The sequence below is a fragment of the Penaeus chinensis genome, chromosome 9 (genome assembly GCF_019202785.1).
Source record: "Penaeus chinensis breed Huanghai No. 1 chromosome 9, ASM1920278v2, whole genome shotgun sequence".
In the NCBI taxonomy this organism is placed as follows: Eukaryota; Metazoa; Arthropoda; class Malacostraca; order Decapoda; family Penaeidae; genus Penaeus; species Penaeus chinensis.
In genome coordinates, this window is record NC_061827.1 from 29427964 (window position 1) to 29445463 (window position 17500).

Sequence of the window (17500 nt, forward strand, 5' to 3'; positions counted from 1 at the left end):
ACGTGGCAAAAGGGGGATGTTCCAATAGAGGAATGAGCAAAAGGAGGAGAAGAGAGATAGGATTTCGCATCTACAGAATATATATCGGATTAAGGAAGAAGATTACCTAAGGTGCGACAGAGTGTGAGAGGCAGTGCACCGGAGTGGATATGGTAATAGCATTTCTAGGCAGATATCCATAACACCCAGGGGCGAACGGAGCGAAAGTGGCGTTGGTGTCTATGGGAAGGAAAGAAAGAGCGCGGGAGGAGTGCGTTACCTGCGACTGACGCTTCTCACACATAATTCTCGAGCCAACAATTTACCCCTTTCGCTGTCACACTACCGGATATGTAGCCGGCACTCGCTGGCACCCGCGTGCCTAGCCTGCCACTCTCGTACTCCTATACTTCCGTTCCATACAAAGAGGTAACAAAAAAATATCAGTCAAGATCATAGCATTTTAAGACTGTCAAGTGATAGCAAGCTCTGGGTTACATGTGCTTACTCATGAACACACTTCGTCACTCTATCCTGATGGAGTCTGTGTTCCAAAAAGACCAGGAAATCGCATTCCACTGAACTCGTCGTCATGACTTGTGCCGAAAAAAAGAAAGAGAAAGAGGTGGAAAATAAAAGAAAGGGAAATCAAGAGGAGAAAAACAGCGTATATACATGTGCACGCACGCACGTACACACACAAACACACACACTCACACACACACACACACACGCGCGCGCACACACACACACACACACACACACACACACACACACACACACACACACACACACACACACACACACACACACACGCACACACACACGCACACACACACACACACACACACACACATACACATACACATACACATATATATAACCCCCACATACATATACACATACCCCCCCACTCATACATACATACATACATACATACATGCATACATACACACCCACACCCACACCCACACCCACACCCACACCCACACATACACACTTTAAAATCATTCCTAAGAACTTGTTACAAACCTTGCCTCCAAAGACCATGGCATAAACATGCCTAGTCATAAAACATTTCCCAAGACAAAGACAACTTCCATTCGCGATGCCTCTCACCAAACCTCAGTAACCCAATATGTGTTTGAGTTTCATCCAAAGGTCATAAAATAACTAAAAAACATAAGAAATGAGGAATGAGTTGGCGTAAAAGCGCTCCACGGTTACCTCGAGTTCCTGTAGCGGCGTCTGCGATCTTCTGGAAGGCGTCGAGGAAGGCCGAGAGCGCTACCAGTGTCGACCTGAAGGGAGAGAAATTAGCACATTAATAAAAAAAATTATTAAGTTACGAAGAACAAAAAAAAAATGTAAATGGAACAAAGTCAGCCGAAGTCATCAAAATGGGAAAAAAAGTTAAGGATGAAACTTAGTTCAAACAAATCGGACTGAAGGTAGAAATCTTTTTAATCCCGATTCGAATAAATCTAATGGCATTCCTCCTCAACTTTCTTGACACGTCCATCTTGTCACTTATGGACACTGAACCACTGGAGCCTCATTAGCAAACTTTCGCAGACTTTTCTGGCTTTTGGGTTAGCTGTTGTGGTGGCGGGGGTGGCGATGGCGGTCGCTGTAAGCGTGAATGATGACTGCATCGTGGTGCTTCCATATTGCTTTCTTGCAGCGTTGCATGATATGGATGCTGGTGCGTGCGCGATAATTGGTTTATAACAGTCTGACTGGGAGATGGATGGCTCTGTGCGTTGTTTGTCAACGTCCCCAAAATCATCAACAAAGGAGGTCTTTTCTGTTAGTGATTGCCTTTGATTTAACCACAAAAGAACTCGACAGAAAAAAGTCGACACAAAAATGTCACAATAAACTTAACAGTTTAATATCAGAAAATAAATTAGATCCCACAAAGGAATTTCCCTCTTTCACCACAGATAATTGCTCGTTTATCCTCTCCGTCTGACCTCTATACATTTATCCCTCTTCGTTCAAATATTGTTTCTTTTATATAGATAACCTATCGTGTATTTCTTCTACGTATCTGCCAAAGCATCTCTACTTTAATTTTTAATTACATGTATTTAGCTTAATTGGCTCTCTAATACTTTTTTTTTTTTTTTGCTATAACCTTTCTCTATCCGAGTGCTGCTTTTTTTTTTATCGCTCCTTCGCCGGGTTTCCATGATCTCTATCATCTCCTCTCCCCCCGGCTAGCCCCAGGTTCTCTCCTCAACCAAACTGGCAGAACACAGCTGGAACCTCCGCCCACGCCTTCCTCTGCCGCCACGCCTCTCCAACCCTACCCAGCTGCCCTCATTAACATACTTCCCTTTACGCGGAAGGAGATCCCCGACACCGCTACAGTACGTATGCTTGCCATGACTCTGATCTCTGGAATCGTACCTACATAGGTTTCAACACACGGCCCTTTCATCACCACTGGGCTACATACTGCAAATTACACTGATCGTTTTGGATAAATCGTTTTCACATTAGCTTGTGACAGCCGTAATTTGTCACATCCCTAATCAGGCACAGTTATTATCAAAACAAATCGAACACATCGACAAACAGAACAAAGCTGATAAAAGGTCCCACCCAAGTAACACTCGCCCGAGCATCCTGTGTTGGTGCCCGACCCTTGCTGACCTGGATGGACGGAACAATCGAACAGTTACCAAACAAGGTAAAAGTTCGATGCGCCAAACTTTGGTTCAAATCTGGGCTCACGTATGCACGATAATCTAAACTTCCTTTCTTTGAGAGAGAGAGAGAGAGAGAGAGAGAGAGAGAGAGAGAGAGAGAGAGAGAGAGAGAGAGAGAGAGAGAGAGAGAGAAAGAGAGAGAAAGAGAGAGAAAGAGAGAGAAAGAGAGAGAAAGAGAGAGAAAGAGAGAGAAAGAGAGAGAGAGAGAGAGAAAGAGAGACAAAGGGAAAGCGAGCAATCAATCAATCAATCAAGCAAGCAAGCAAGCAAGCAAGCAAGCAAGCAAACAAGCTAGAAAGAGAAGTAAATAAAGAAAGAGAATTAGGGATGTTTTATCAAGAGTTCTAGAAAATAAGTGCAATTGTCCCCCACGTGAACGTGTATCACGTTCCCTTTATAAGGCAAATCAGGTTTGGCGGACAGAACCTGACCTCGTAAAACTCGCAAGTGCGAGTACGAGTTTCCACTCTGACTCTACAACACCCAAGACTTTCTCTACTAACGCTTTGTATCTCAATATGCGTTAAATGGAACTATACAATACTCAACCGCTTCCATAAACATATAAAATGTATACACCTTTACAGAAAGCACATGTGCCCCAGAGGTTAACGCAAAGTACAAAGCAAGTAGTGGGCGAACTGCGCGTGGCCAACAGCGGGCAATACCAGCCTAAAAGGATTTTCAAGTGTAAATGCATGAATGAGAAGGACCAGCCTCAATGAAAGCCTTCAGGGTCAGGTTCACGCGGTCTATGTGTGACTGTACTGTGCTCCATGGCTCAACGCACTAGTAAGCAGCCTAACACAACAACACGCGTAAAACTTAGGCACGTTTTAGTTTGGGTCTGAGCTGAAAAGAATGTACTTTTTGAACGGGGGACTTTCCTTCGGGGTGAATTAACTGCGATGGAAATATTGATATCAAACGACTGTACTCTTACTCCAACGCCGTCCGGCCCATGAAACGCGCCTGCAGAGGTTAAGGGGTAAGGGCGTCACGGTGGGTGCGATGTTGTGAGTTGGAAGGTCTATGGATACGCATGGAGGAGGGCTGAGGAAGGATACACAATACGGGTGAGAATTGGATGGGTGTGTGAAATGGGCGTACACTGAGAAGGCGTGACTTTGTAAGATAAGCGTGTGGAGAAGACAATGAGTGTTGGTAATGTGGGTGTCGTGGATGAGTGATTTCGCGATACACGAGCGTGGGCGTGTTGTGGCGAGTGGGAGGGTGAAAGTGCTTTGGGTGAGGAAAGGGTGAGAATATGAGGTTTAGAATGAAGGTACTGCGAGAGTGGCGAGCCTTCCCTGAGGCATGTGGTTAGCGCGGACAAAGATCCTTTGATGTTCGTATCATAACCTACTATTCTTGCTCTAGATTGCTGTTGCTAATGTGCGCGTTTGTGCTTACCGGATAATAAAAGATAGAGGAGAAAGAGTGGAAGGAAAGGGAGGGAGAAAGAGATAAGAGAGGGAGGGAGAAAGGGATAAGAGAGGGAGGGAGGGAGGGAGGGAGGGAGGGATAAGAGAGGGAGGGAGGGAGGGAGGGAGGGAGAGTAAGAGAAATAATACAAAAAGGGAGGGAAGGAGGTTGGGAGAGAAAAAGGGAGAGGTAGATGAGGAGGGATGAAGAGAGATGGAGAGAAAGATGGACAAAGAATGAAGATGTAAGCGCCAGAGCCAGAAACGTAAAATCAGAAGGGACGTAGGCAGCAACAACGAGGCCGAGAGAGAAACCGGCCGAACCAGGGCCTCGCGAGCGATTTACCGCGGGTGGGGCTGCGGGCCGGGTCTCGGAATCACGACTGAGCCATTTCGGATTGGGTTACGTTCCCGCGCCCTGAATAAGTCAGGCTGGCTTCCTCGAGGGAACTCTTCCGTCGGGAATTCATAACTTCAGTGCACGAGATGGACAGGGCCGCTCGCGTGACGCAGTCCAGACGATCTAGACGTTCAAGTTGCTCCAAGCAGGAAAATCTGGGTTGAGGTTATCGGGACGTTCAAGGTGCTGCGTGCATCATCATGCCGATTTCTAGATACACACTATTTGTCGCGATCGCAAGGATTCGCCATGCTGCCACGTCGCTTTCCTTAACTGTTAACCCTATCCGCATCATCATTCAAAACAAACTGAAATCACAGTCAGTACAAACAGGAGTTACTCAGACGACGTTAAAAGGTATATCCACCTATATCTTTACAGAAAATAAACAATTTATGATTCTGCCTACACCCTAAGGACCCTTATTTTCAGCATCCTCCTCCCGCCCAGACCCCCATCTCCCTGCTGACATCCGAGGATTCCCTGAGGCCGCTCGTCATTAGCAGGCTCCGTGACAGGGTAGCTGACAGGCTGACAGGCGGCGTGACGGGGACTCCCTGGTGTGAGCACGACAGGTCCTTAGCGGTGGTAATGATCTTCGTGTATGTTGCTCCTTCTCCTCATGATTTGTTTAAACAGCAATTCTTTATTCCTCTGACTGCTAGAAAAATATTCGGTGACATTAAATGGAATGTTCATTCAACCTGTGCAAAAATTAATGGATGATGTCTTGAAAACTAACTCACGCCAGCTGTGCAACATCAATACGGGAGCAGCCTATTTATCAAATCATACAAGATACAAAAGAGGATAATGGTATGCAAGGCTGTGACTACTCATCGTCTCACCACACCAGAATTCTTCGTATGCATGCACTTGCTCGAGGCGAGTGCACGCAACTGAATATACATAAACCAACGCATAAACACCATGCAATCGCACAAATATACACTTTATTCTGGCACATATAAAAGTCCCAAACGAGCACTGCACATAATAAGAAACCAATGACATATAATAATCATAAAAAAAATAAACACAGAGTCATGCGCATTTATTCCCCAAGTGTTACCAAATCAACACAGTTTATTGTCGCTCCGGGCCAGGTGGTGCAGTTTTGGTGGGAGAGACGGAGCACGTGGTAACATTAACGTCAAGGTTACCAAGCTACCCTCCCACTTGCAGCAACCAGTCTTTGGACATCGCTAATGCTATTCACACCCACACCAATATTTGTCCAGCACAAGAGGAGATAGGGGCGGGGGCAGGGAGTTTAGGGGGGTGAAGGGGGGAGGGAGGGAGGGAGGGAGGGAGGGAGGGAGGGAGGGAGGGAGGGAGGGAGGAAGGGAGGGAGGGAGAGGGAGAGGGAGAGGGAGAGGGAGAGGGAGAGGGAGAGGGAGAGGGAGAGGGAGATGGAGAGGGAGAGGGAGAGGAAGGAAGGGAGGGAGGGAGGGAGGGAGGGAGGGAGGGAGGGAGGGAGGGAGGGAGGGAGGGAGGGAGGGAGGGAGGGAGGGAGAGAGAGAGAGAGAGAGTGAGAGAAAGGAAGAAAGAAAGAAAGAAAGAAAGAAAGAAAGAAAGAAAATAAGAAAGAGAGAGAGAGAAAGATTAAAATCAATATTAATTATATATATATATATATATATATATATATATATATATATATATATATAGTATACATACAAACAGGTATTAGTTCATATAGGAACTCACAAAATAATAATTGAACACAATGCTAATGCATGATAAACAGCAAAATCAATAAAACAAGTTAAATTCAAGACATTAACATAACATTAAATGTTATATAATCCCAATACGTCAATCGCGCTTACATAATCATATAGCTCTCTGTACCTCATGTTAGGTGGCCTGAATGGCTATATCACAGGCACTTTGAGATTAAGTGTACAAGTGTTCGCTTATACTTCTAGAAGCAAAGCGAGAGGGGGATCAGAATGGCTGCTGAGACAACCCCTAAGATGAGACAGATAGATAGATAAGCAGACAGATACAAAGAGATAGAGAGAAACATATAAACACACACACACACAGAATGTGACACTGATAGAAAGAGACATCATCAGCTCCATCATCGTTAAGTGGATCCTCCAGGGCCACAAACAACCATAGTGTTGACTTCAGCACCGACGAAACCGCCAAACGCGAAGCAATGGTGTTTGTTTGTTGCTACTTTCAGTGCATGCAACTTGAGAATAAGTGCAGGAAAGACGCTCTACATCGACGTCGCTTCTGCTGGGGCATGTAGCGGTATGCTCGTCCGCCGTGGCGATCCGACGCAGCGAAGTCTCCCCTCAGTCCATAAAAACAATCTTGTATGACCTTTAACACAATCCAGACTTGAAATACGGGGCGTACTCTTACATGTTATGGCCTCCTCCGTCTGTTCTGTATGTTAGCTGATCTCATAACTTAGGGGAAAAGATGCACAGTGTACACAGACTGCCAGACTAAGTGCAATATAAGAGGTTAACAATGAAGCAATGTATCTAAGTGCTTGGTCAACACCATCTGCGAGCACATCCTGATACGCACCAATGAGACTTACTTTGTGACAGAAATATTAATGCATGATACGTACTTCCCATTCAACAATATGGTAGAGACGAACAATATGAATTACGCTTAAAATGTAAAAAATCTACGAAAAAGGATTTTTTCGTCAAACATAAAACATTGCGGCCAACCTATCTTCTACGACTGTTTGTAGTAGGCACTATATGGCGAGACTGCGAAAACTGCCAAAAACAATGTCCTGGTGAGGGAATAAGGGCTATGGGAATAAGAAATCCAGCATTACTTTAGAATGACTGAACTAATAAAATTATGATTACTATGACGTCTTTACTACAAAGTGAACTAAAGTCTAGAATAGTGGACATAAATTTTACGCATCCATTGAGCATAGTTCTAAGGCAAAGTTAGACAAACAAACACCTTCATGAATGACTGACCGCACCAGTTACAACTGGGACGGTGGTACCTCATAGCACCCCCTGGCACCCCGTAGTTGGAATCTTCACTTGATGGAACGCTTGATATCAACGTGATTCTCGTCAAACACTAGACGGATATCAGCATTTCTACGAAATCTATCTTGTATCATATCGAATGAGAGCCATATCAAATCATAGTCCCTTCGCATGAGTAAGCTGCGCTGGTAGTTACTACAATGGACGCCATGTCTTCACCAAAAGCCTTCTTATCCAACATATAAACTTCTCTTTGCCGAACTGACAGACAGGTGATAAATAAAATGCGCCGGAGAGGTGCTCCTGATGATGCAGTGCCAACAAACTATTTCAACCTGCCGCCCGCGCACGTATCTTATCGCCAACATGACAACCAGATGCTCTCGGGGGGATTGCGCGTTGCTCCACGCAACATAAACCCACGTGGCCATGTAGCTCACGCTTTCCTGCGGTGTATCTTCTTTTAACCCTCTAGGCCGTAGCTGCTGTGCTCCTGCACCGTCTCTGGATCTCGTGCCAACGCCAACCATGATTGTGCCAAAATCATTACACGGGTATCAATAATGTCAACAGAGCTACAGTGCTTAAGTCTGCTCTCACAACATTAAGATTTCACAGAATAATTTAACGCGTTGTATGCACGACCCAATTAACCCCCACAAATCTAAAACGAAATCGTGGGTAACCAAATGGTTAAACCCTAGATTAACTAGCGCTATCGCTAACCAATGCCAGTTATCCGAGGATGATCCTGGCAGAATCATTGCATCTCGAGACACGCGTGCCAGAGCACAGTTCACACTATGGGGACGAGAGTGCCAAAGGAAGGACCATTAACATATTGCCAATACCGAACACGGCGCCTCTGCCAGAACGGGATAGAGGCAGGTAAATAGCCACAGCTATAGGGCGCGTATAGCGTCGGCAACGAGGGGCGTGCGAAAAGAATGGCTATAGGCTTTCGTAAAATAGTAAAGCAAGAAGAAAGTTTGCATACCGACAGAGGCTTTATTTGAAAACTCCACGTCCTTTCACAGTAAACCTTCCGATATCCCCGTTTCTTGCACGCGCTATAAGCAACGAATTAAAGTGTAGATCAGTCCGAACATTTTTTTTCGTGAAAGGATATCTTATTCGCGTATATAATCAACATAAACAACAGGGACGACGCGGAGGGAAATGAGGAAAAGAAAGTTGACTCCCCAGAATAGCTAGCACTGGCGGAAGCCATTCTGCTAGATTTATTGAAAATGGTGGAGTTACCCGCTGTCCTCACGTGTTTATGGATACGAAAATTACAGATCGTGCTTCTGGCCGAGTGATATTGTAAGAAAATTAACGTTGGTTGTTCATCTGAAGAAGAAAAAATTCTGAAGAAAGAAAACAAGAAAACACAGGAAAATGTGAGTGAGTGAGATAAAAAATGTGTGTGTGTGTGTGTGTGTGTGTGTGTGTGTGTGTGTGTGTGTGTGTGTGTGTGTGTGTGTGTGTGTGTGTGTGTGTGTGTGTGTGTGCATGTGCGTGTGCGTGTGCGTGTGCGTGTGCGTGTGCGTGTGCGTGTGCGTGTGCGTGTGCGTTTGCGTGTGCTTACTAGAGAAACACCAAATTATATATATATGGATATATACGACAGCAAATGACGCTAAAATATTTTTGTAAGCAACTTATCCAACTCTTCCTCCTACCGATCTCAACCCAAAACAGCACGGTTTATTCTTCAGCAACCAAGCCATGGCATCACTACAAACTGTTTACTACACTACCATCTCCACCCTTGCGTCCCCCTCCCCCCTCGAATACACAACCCACGTCACCAACAAAACAAAAGAGCCGGAGGGGCCATAAAAGCGTCATGCGTCACTGAACGTCACACCCTGTCACCGTCACCTGCTAGTAACAGCGCGACTAGCCCCGTGCTCGAGAGGGAGCTGGATTTAGCCTCAACTGGTGCGGCTGATGGAGACCAGGAGCGAGGGTCCCTAAGTGTAGCTTATTTTCATGTATATCCTTAATACTTTCGTTGTATTCGTATGTCCATGCTTATCATAAATAGTTCCTCATATGTGTATGTATCACTCAAATTCGCTGATTTTTCTTAGGCTTAGCACATCCGAAAACAAATTATATGGTGCTCCTACAGTCTACGCAACTGTTTCGTCCCTTCCTGTTTCACTGTTTGTTTCTCTTTGGTATTTCTTTTTCTTCCCTTCTTGCTATTCTTTTGTATCAGTCTCATATCCTTGTCCTTTCTCTGTGTATCTATTTTCCTCCCCATTACACATGTTTTTTTTTTTCATTCTCTCCGAATCCTTTATTTATCTCTCAGTGCCCACTTTTCCGCTTCCTTTCCTGTGCCACAGACTTTCATCATCCGTCAGTCTCATATAATTCAGTTTAAGTCCGAAACCGCGGACGGGGATAAGGATATGCCAGAAATGCGAAGCTGAATCTCGCCCGGTCTATGCCTATGAATACGGGGGGGGGGGGGGGCGTAGCCAGTAAATTATCTTGCGACGAGCATACTAGGGCGTAGCAGTCGCAAAGGGCGTGATGCGTGTAGGCATCCAGAGTACGCGGGCGGGCCAAGTCATGCGGATAAAGCCATGAACATTATGAAGGGCGGCGACTCTCTTCAGCCCAGGTGCCCCGGCTCGCACACCTGCTCCGCCAACCGTTCGTGTATACGCGCGTGAATCGAATGAATGGCACAGTTATGAATGTAAACGTGCAGAGTTTAGTTACACTCCTCTCCTTCACATACACACACATATACATACGTAAACATATATCTGTAAAGAAATAAGTAAACTCGTAGGCCTACAAGCAAATGACCACCCACCCACAAACAAACAAACGTATCACGCCTACCCCATTGTATTATTTACGCCTCAGCAAACTTTTAAGAATTCACTTCACTTCTGCGCTACAAACAAAGAAAATAAAAATAGCAACAGGTGCAGCTTAAACCCCTGCCTCAACCATCCTCTTGAGGAAACGCCACACGCCAGCGAAGCCCCTTCACGGCGTCCGGCTCCTGCACAGGTGGCCGCTTCCACTTCCTCGCCATTTCTTCTTCCTCCTCCTCTTGCCCCACATCCTTCCTCTCGTAACTCTCCTTACCGCCATGACATCCTCCATTTTTATTTACGTCAACATCCGCCTTTCTCGTAACGTCATCCTCGCCGCCTTCCTCGGTACGTCATCGTCGCCGCCTTCCTCATTCATTCATTCATTCTTCTCTTCTACCGTTCACGAATTCACAAGGGCCATTACTTTAGTAAATCTATTTTTCTTACTGTTTATTGCCGTCAGCCTCACACTATGTTTCCAGCAACCCTTTCTTGGTCCAGCGCATGAAGCCCTACCGAGGCGTCTTCGCCCGGCACCTGACTCTCGCCATCACAGATCAGCTGACACGGATCCCGACGGGGCTCCTGTGCCACGACGCTGCTCCCCGTGTCGGAAACTGTATATGGCCTGATATATATGTATGTATGCGTGTGTGCGTTTATGTATGTTTGTATAAAATATGTATTTATATACAAACATACACACGCACACACATACACACACACACACATACACACACACACACACACACACACACACACACACACACACACACACACACACACACACACACACACACACACACACACACACACGCACCCATATACATATATATATATATATATATATATATATATATATATATATATATATATATATATATATACATGTATACAAATGTATACATATACATAAAAATATATATACAAACACATACACACATACACACATACACATATATACATATACAGATACATACACACACATGTGTGTGTGTGCGTGTGTGTCTGTATCTGTATATGTGTGTGTGTATGTGTGTGTGTGTGTGTATGTGTGTGTGTGTGTGTGTGTGTGTGTGTGTGTGTGTGTGTGTGTGTGTGTGTGTGTGTGTGTGTGTATGTGTGTGTGTGTGTGTGTATGTGTGTGTGTGTGTATGTGTGTGCGTGTGTATGTGTGTGTGTGTGTATGTGTGTGTGTGTGTATGTGTGTGTGTGTATGTGTGTGTGTGTATGTGTGTGTGTGTGTGTGTATGTGTGTGTGTGTGTGTGTGTGTGTGTGTGTGTGTGTGTGTGTGTGTGTGTGTGTGTGTGTGTGTGTGTGTGTGTATGTGTGTGTGTATGTGTGTGTGTATCTGTGTGTGTGTATCCGTGTGTGTGTATGCGTGTGTGTGTATGCGTGTGTGTATGCGTATGTGTGTAAGCGTGTGTGTGTGTAAGCGTATGTGTGTAAGCGTATGTGTGTGTAAGTGTATGTGTGTGTGTTAATGTTTATGTGTATGTGTATGTGTATGTGTATGTGTATGTGTATGTGTATGTGTATGTGTATGTGTATGTGTATGTGTATGAAAAACAGAGAGAGGGAGGAAGACAGGAAGAGGGAGAAAGACAGGGAGAGGGAGAAAGACAGGGAGAGGGAGAAAGACAGGGAGAGGGAGAAAGACAGGGAGAGGGAGAAAGACAGGGAGAGGGAGAAAGACAGGGAGAGGGAGAAAGACAGGAAGAGGGACAAAGACAGGGAGAGGGAGAAAGACAGGGAGAGGGAGAAAGACAGGAAGAGGGGGAAAGACAGGAAGAGGGAGAAAGACAGGGAGAGGGAGAAAGACAGGGAGAGGGAGAAAGACAGGGAGAGGGAGAAAGAAAGGAAGAGAGAGAAAGACAGGGAGAGGGAGCAAGAAAGAGAGATAGAGAGAGTGGGAGAAAGAATTAGTGTGTGAGTGAGAGACGGGATAGACAGAGAGCGTACTCCAGACAGAAAGAGAGAGCTCACTACCTATAGGAAATTAAAATAACGTCAAGACTTTCTTAACAAAGTTTCCCGCCTCAAACTCATCAACTAGAGCGCACAACTCAATCCCACACGAGGGGTATAAGAGGACTGCAGTGCGACTTGTCTTCTTCATTACCATCATTTTAAGGACATTACCCCCCTCCCCCCCAAAAAAAAACGGTGGCGACCTACGGTGCGGTAATAATGCCAGTATTTCAGTGCCGAAAAACGTGTACTATAAACAATCATTGCCCTACTTCTTCCATAATCATGAAGTCTTTCACGCAAAACATAATTGGCGCGAATTCCCCCGAGGGAAATTTACTGAAAGTTGGTATTTTTGCAATATGCCTGTATGAGCCTTTTCTCTCTATGCACCTCCTTTTCTTTCCATAACTATTCAAACTGCACATACAATTCGTCCATCTCAATATTCCTTTCTCAACTTCACCAACTTCATCCAGCGACCACGTACTTCCAACACCCACTTCATCAACATGCCACAAACTAATTCCAGATTAACCCTTTCATAAGCCTGCAACCTCCTCCGTCCACAGAATTCGTCATCGCCATCCCCTGCGAATAAACTTCACCAAAGTTCGAGTGAAGAGTTTATCGAATTCAATTTGTGATAATCGGTAACTTCAACCATATGTGTAGGAGTGAGGCGTGAGTGCGTGCGTTTCTAAGCAAGCAGTCTGGGACCAGCGAAGAGTAAATAAATAAGAGAAACATAAAATGATAGATAAGTAAGAGACATGGAGCCGAGAGAGAGAGAGAGAGAGAGAGAGAGAGAGAGAGAGAGAGAGAGAGAGAGAGAGAGAGAGAGAGAGAGAGAGAGAGAGAGAGAGAGAGAGAGATCGCAACTTATGGACCCAGGAGCCTCCCCAGAGAAAGCACGAGGATGTACCTTTACACAGTCTACCTCTCATCCCTTGCTCAAACACTACCTTTTTCTCTGACCGTTTGTTTTACCGCACACTTTCCTCAGACGGCTCTGGTGTTCCGAGGCGTTTATAAATGCAATATCTGATCCCAAACACCTCAAACATACATTAGTAAGAGAAGGAAGGAGGGGGTAGCGGGAGAGACGATAATGGAGGACGGAAATTCGTCATTCTATTTATCCAATAAGGTGAGGCTCAGCGTCTCTGCTGTTTGTAATCTCCGGTGGATTGACTCCGGGCTTGGAAATATGGGGGATCTCGGGTCGCGCAAGCCTTGGGCAAACAGCTCCTCTCCAGGGGAGAGGAGCTCAGACAGGTGAGGCAGGTGATCAATGACCGCAGGTCGACGAAGGATCTCTAATGTTGCTCTCACTCGTGTCCTGAATGAGATGCTTATGGCATTTAAGTGAGTTCAAACAAATAAATTCGTGGACAAAGGGGAAGCGGCAGGTAAATAAAGATAGTAAATTGACTCCCACAAATAACGAATCAATTACCAGCGTCCAACAAACAAGGGGCTCGTGACCAGGTAATTACCTGAGGGGAAGGGGGCAATTAACGCACTTAAATCTCTCGAGACTCCACTTACTGTCCGTGTGCATGAAGGAGGGCAATGAGGCAAAGAGGCATAAAAAGAAAACAGAGTAAAAGAAAAAAATATATATATATAAAATAAATCCCACAAAGAGAAGTGTGATTGAAATTAGAAAGAGAGCAACCAAATCTATAAATACGACACTAAAGATGAAAACGGAAGCTCAGCTCGTCGAAATTCTCTATCCTGATCAGTGAAGTGTTCTTTCCATAACATATTACTGTCAACAAATGACCTAAGGTACCTATGACGCTACGGTCAATTCAGAGAGCACTAGTCTCGTCTAACAAATAACAAACAACAAATGAAGGAATAACAAAAAACAAACATCCAAGTCAGAGCCAATAAAAGAGGCCTCCCTCCCGTCTCCCTCCTCGTGCCTGTAGGCTGGTTAATAATGCAGGTCTTGTGCCGATGAGGGGGCGGGGAATCGAGGGAACAGCCTAACGGGAGGAGAGGGGAGGGGTGGGTGAGGGGGGTCGGAGGAGGGGGAAACTAAGAATGTTACCACTGGTCTTGTGAGGGAGGGCGGGCGCGGGCTGCAGAGGAGTGAAGAACGTCAGTACAAAACGTCATACCGAGATCTTTTCTCAAGTGGAATGCCTCCAGATTTTCTGTTTTTATACGTAATTTCCATTGGAATTCTCGTTAGGGTCAACTAGACTGTCCTCATATCTGTAACGGATAAAGATGAATGTCTTTCCCATATCTCTGGGAACGCGCAAGCGAGGGTCAGCAATGAAGAATGGCCGAGGAAGGCGGAGTAAAAAGGTCTGTCCCCTTCGCGGGACTTATCACAACACTCACTCCCTACGGTATATTCCAGTGCCTCGTGAACCTACAAGAGACAGTGTACCTTTGTTTAACTTCTCACTTTTCATTTAGAACGGAAGATGGAGAGGGAGACGATGGCCAAGGCATTTCCTTGTGCCATAAATCAGTTTTTTTGTGTGTGTTCAGTGCTGAAAAAAATGAACTTTCTACAAGAACTTTCTCTTTAAGGGATTGATTTTTTTTTCGTCCCCCTCATGCTAACACTGCTCTGAGGGAGAATCGTCAATCCATATATTCTCTCGCCCGTTATTTGCTTAATAATTATCTTGCTCTAGTTTAGGGGTCTTCAATTTACATTTGGAATGGGATTTTTTTTTTTTTTTCTTAAGGAAGGAATTGTGTCTAACAAGTGTCATGGTATAATACATTTAATATCAAGCCTCTAATGTAAAACAGCTACATGTCTTGCCTTAGCTTGGCTATGCTTAATTATACTTATATTTCATGGCCGAAGAGAATCCTAAATAGAATTACACCTTTTAGTTGGCCTTGATGTTCACCAAATACGCATCGCAGCATTACTTCCGCTCAGATTAAATACCACATCACACCTGATTTATGATTTCAAGACATGCACTTCTCACAATCACAGGAAGTGGAATAATTTTCGAAAACGTTAACCTTGACACGTAGATTATTAATTATTAATTAAATTTTGCACATGAACATTTTAAAATAGAATAAAAAACACGAGTACGCTATCTGAACAACTACTATGAAATAAGAATACAAAAATATCAAAGATCCCACGCGAAGTTTGAACAGCATTTAGAGACTACCAAGTCAGTAAATAAAGAGGGTAAAAGAGGGTGGGGTGCCTGGGGTGGAGACAGAAGTGGGATAACGTGTTTTGTAGAGTAGCTGACCTACCTCTCGCTAGAGAAAGAACCTTTTTCCGTAGATATCAACTTGTTAATTACGTAGGATGTGAAACTACCGATGCTTTAATTTTCTTGATACAAGAGTTCCGAGTGTAAACAACCTCGACAGGTTAGCTGTCTTTTGGTAGATATATTGAATCACCATTCAATATGTCTCTGGTTGAGAAAATCTATATAAATGCTCATATACACTTTCCCTTTCTCCAGCTAGGAGGAATGGCTGTTAGGAGGAGGCTGTAAAGACCGAGCGGGGATCTGGGGAAAAGGTCCACCGCGAGCACAAGCTAATCCGGGCGTCTCCCCTCTCCGCGCCGGATGCTGATGGTTCCTCGGGCCTCGCCTCCCCTCGGCCGCGACGCCAAAGCTTACTACACCAGGGAAACATAAACAACGCTAATCCTACGCTCGGTGCTATTTCATTCATACTAATCACAGCCTTGCAAATAAGGCAAATCCCAGCCTCTCCTTCACGATGACTCGGGAGTAGCAACACATGTACGAGTGACAACAAAGGTTGCATTTACTTTCTCTATTTACCAAAGATAATCATGCTTACGCGAAAAAGCAAAGGATCCTACCACGGCAGTGCTACCACGACCTTCATCCTCCATAATACGCAGCATCCACCTCTTTAGGCCAAACTCACCCTTCTCCCTCGCCGTCGACCGCCAACCCCGCCATTCCGTCCCCGTCAACCCCGCTCCCCTCCCTTCCCCTCGCCGCGCTCGCCCTTCAACCAGCCCTCGTGCCTCACCCATCACCCTCCCTCGCACATCGATCTAAACACAATCGCGCCACGGGAACCACGCGATCATCTTCACTCGAAGGCAAATCATCTCTGTCAAGAGGAATAAAGGGAACAGAGAGGCCGCGAGTACGACACGAGAACGAAATTTTCCCATTGGTCTTTCTGGCGATGGCGAATTCTGTGACTACGAGGGGGGGTGGGGGGGTGCGATCTCCCGTCGCTCATATCACCTTTTTGTCACCATCAACATCTAAGTCATTTTAAATACAATGCCGGCTTTTTGTGCGACGGACGATGTAACAAACACTCACACAAAATAACTTGTACAAACAATACACAATTGTAATATATACAAAGGAAAAAAAAACCACAACGATCAATTTTATGGCAACAAAAAACAGCCCAGTCCCATTCAGTAATGTCCCGTTAATACAGCGATCACCTAGGGTGTAAACGTCATGCCGTCGATCCCTCCACAAACACTACAGCACCAATACAACAGATCTCCCGGGGCGGCCACAATGCACCGTGGAAGGGGAGGGGAAGGGAGGGGGAGAGGGTGAAAAGGAGGTTCTGCATTGTTACCAAGGTCTCTCCCTTCAGTAGCTGCTCGGCCATTATCTCATAACCACCTCTGCTATCCTTTACCGCCATTGTTATCCTTGTCAACGTGTCTTTCATGCACCCTTTTCCTACCCCAACCAAAGACTCCTTCGACTTCACCACAAAGTGCACTGTCAACGCGCAACCCTTGTCTCAAAACTACTCTTTGGAGATCTTAACCTACAGCGCGTAATACGAGGCGCTTATAAACTTTATCTTGAAAACTTCTTTCAGTCGCATTTTTTCAGAGACAACATTTACTGCACTTTAACCGAGCTTGACCATTTAAGTTACTTTTTTTTATCATTTCCATATTACTTTTCTATGTATTATCACACAGATCCTTCACCCACTTCATTCTCTCTCTCTTATCATGAACTCTTGTGCCAAAGCGTACTCTACGACCCCCGTTACTCCGTGTATTTTCTCTACTCGGGTACAATCTCGCATTCAAACTGCTCTTCCCGCCGCGGCTCCACCCCTCCGCGATTCGCAACCCCGTCAAACTCATTCTTACATTTTCCTTCGCCCCTTCTCACTCCTTTA

The 17500-nt window shown here is 45.2% G+C and overlaps 1 protein-coding gene across 5 annotated transcripts in view; it reads right to left on the bottom strand.

Moving 5' to 3' along the window:
* LOC125029206 (protein MTSS 1-like) overlaps positions 1–17500 on the bottom strand; it is a 192244-nt gene that overhangs the window by 146437 nt on the left and 28307 nt on the right. For all 5 annotated transcript variants that reach the window (XM_047619086.1, XM_047619083.1, XM_047619084.1 and 2 more), the window contains exon 3: positions 1207–1280. In XM_047619086.1, coding sequence (XP_047475042.1) covers positions 1207–1280 — 74 coding nt within the window. The remainder of the gene's footprint in view (positions 1–1206; positions 1281–17500) is intronic.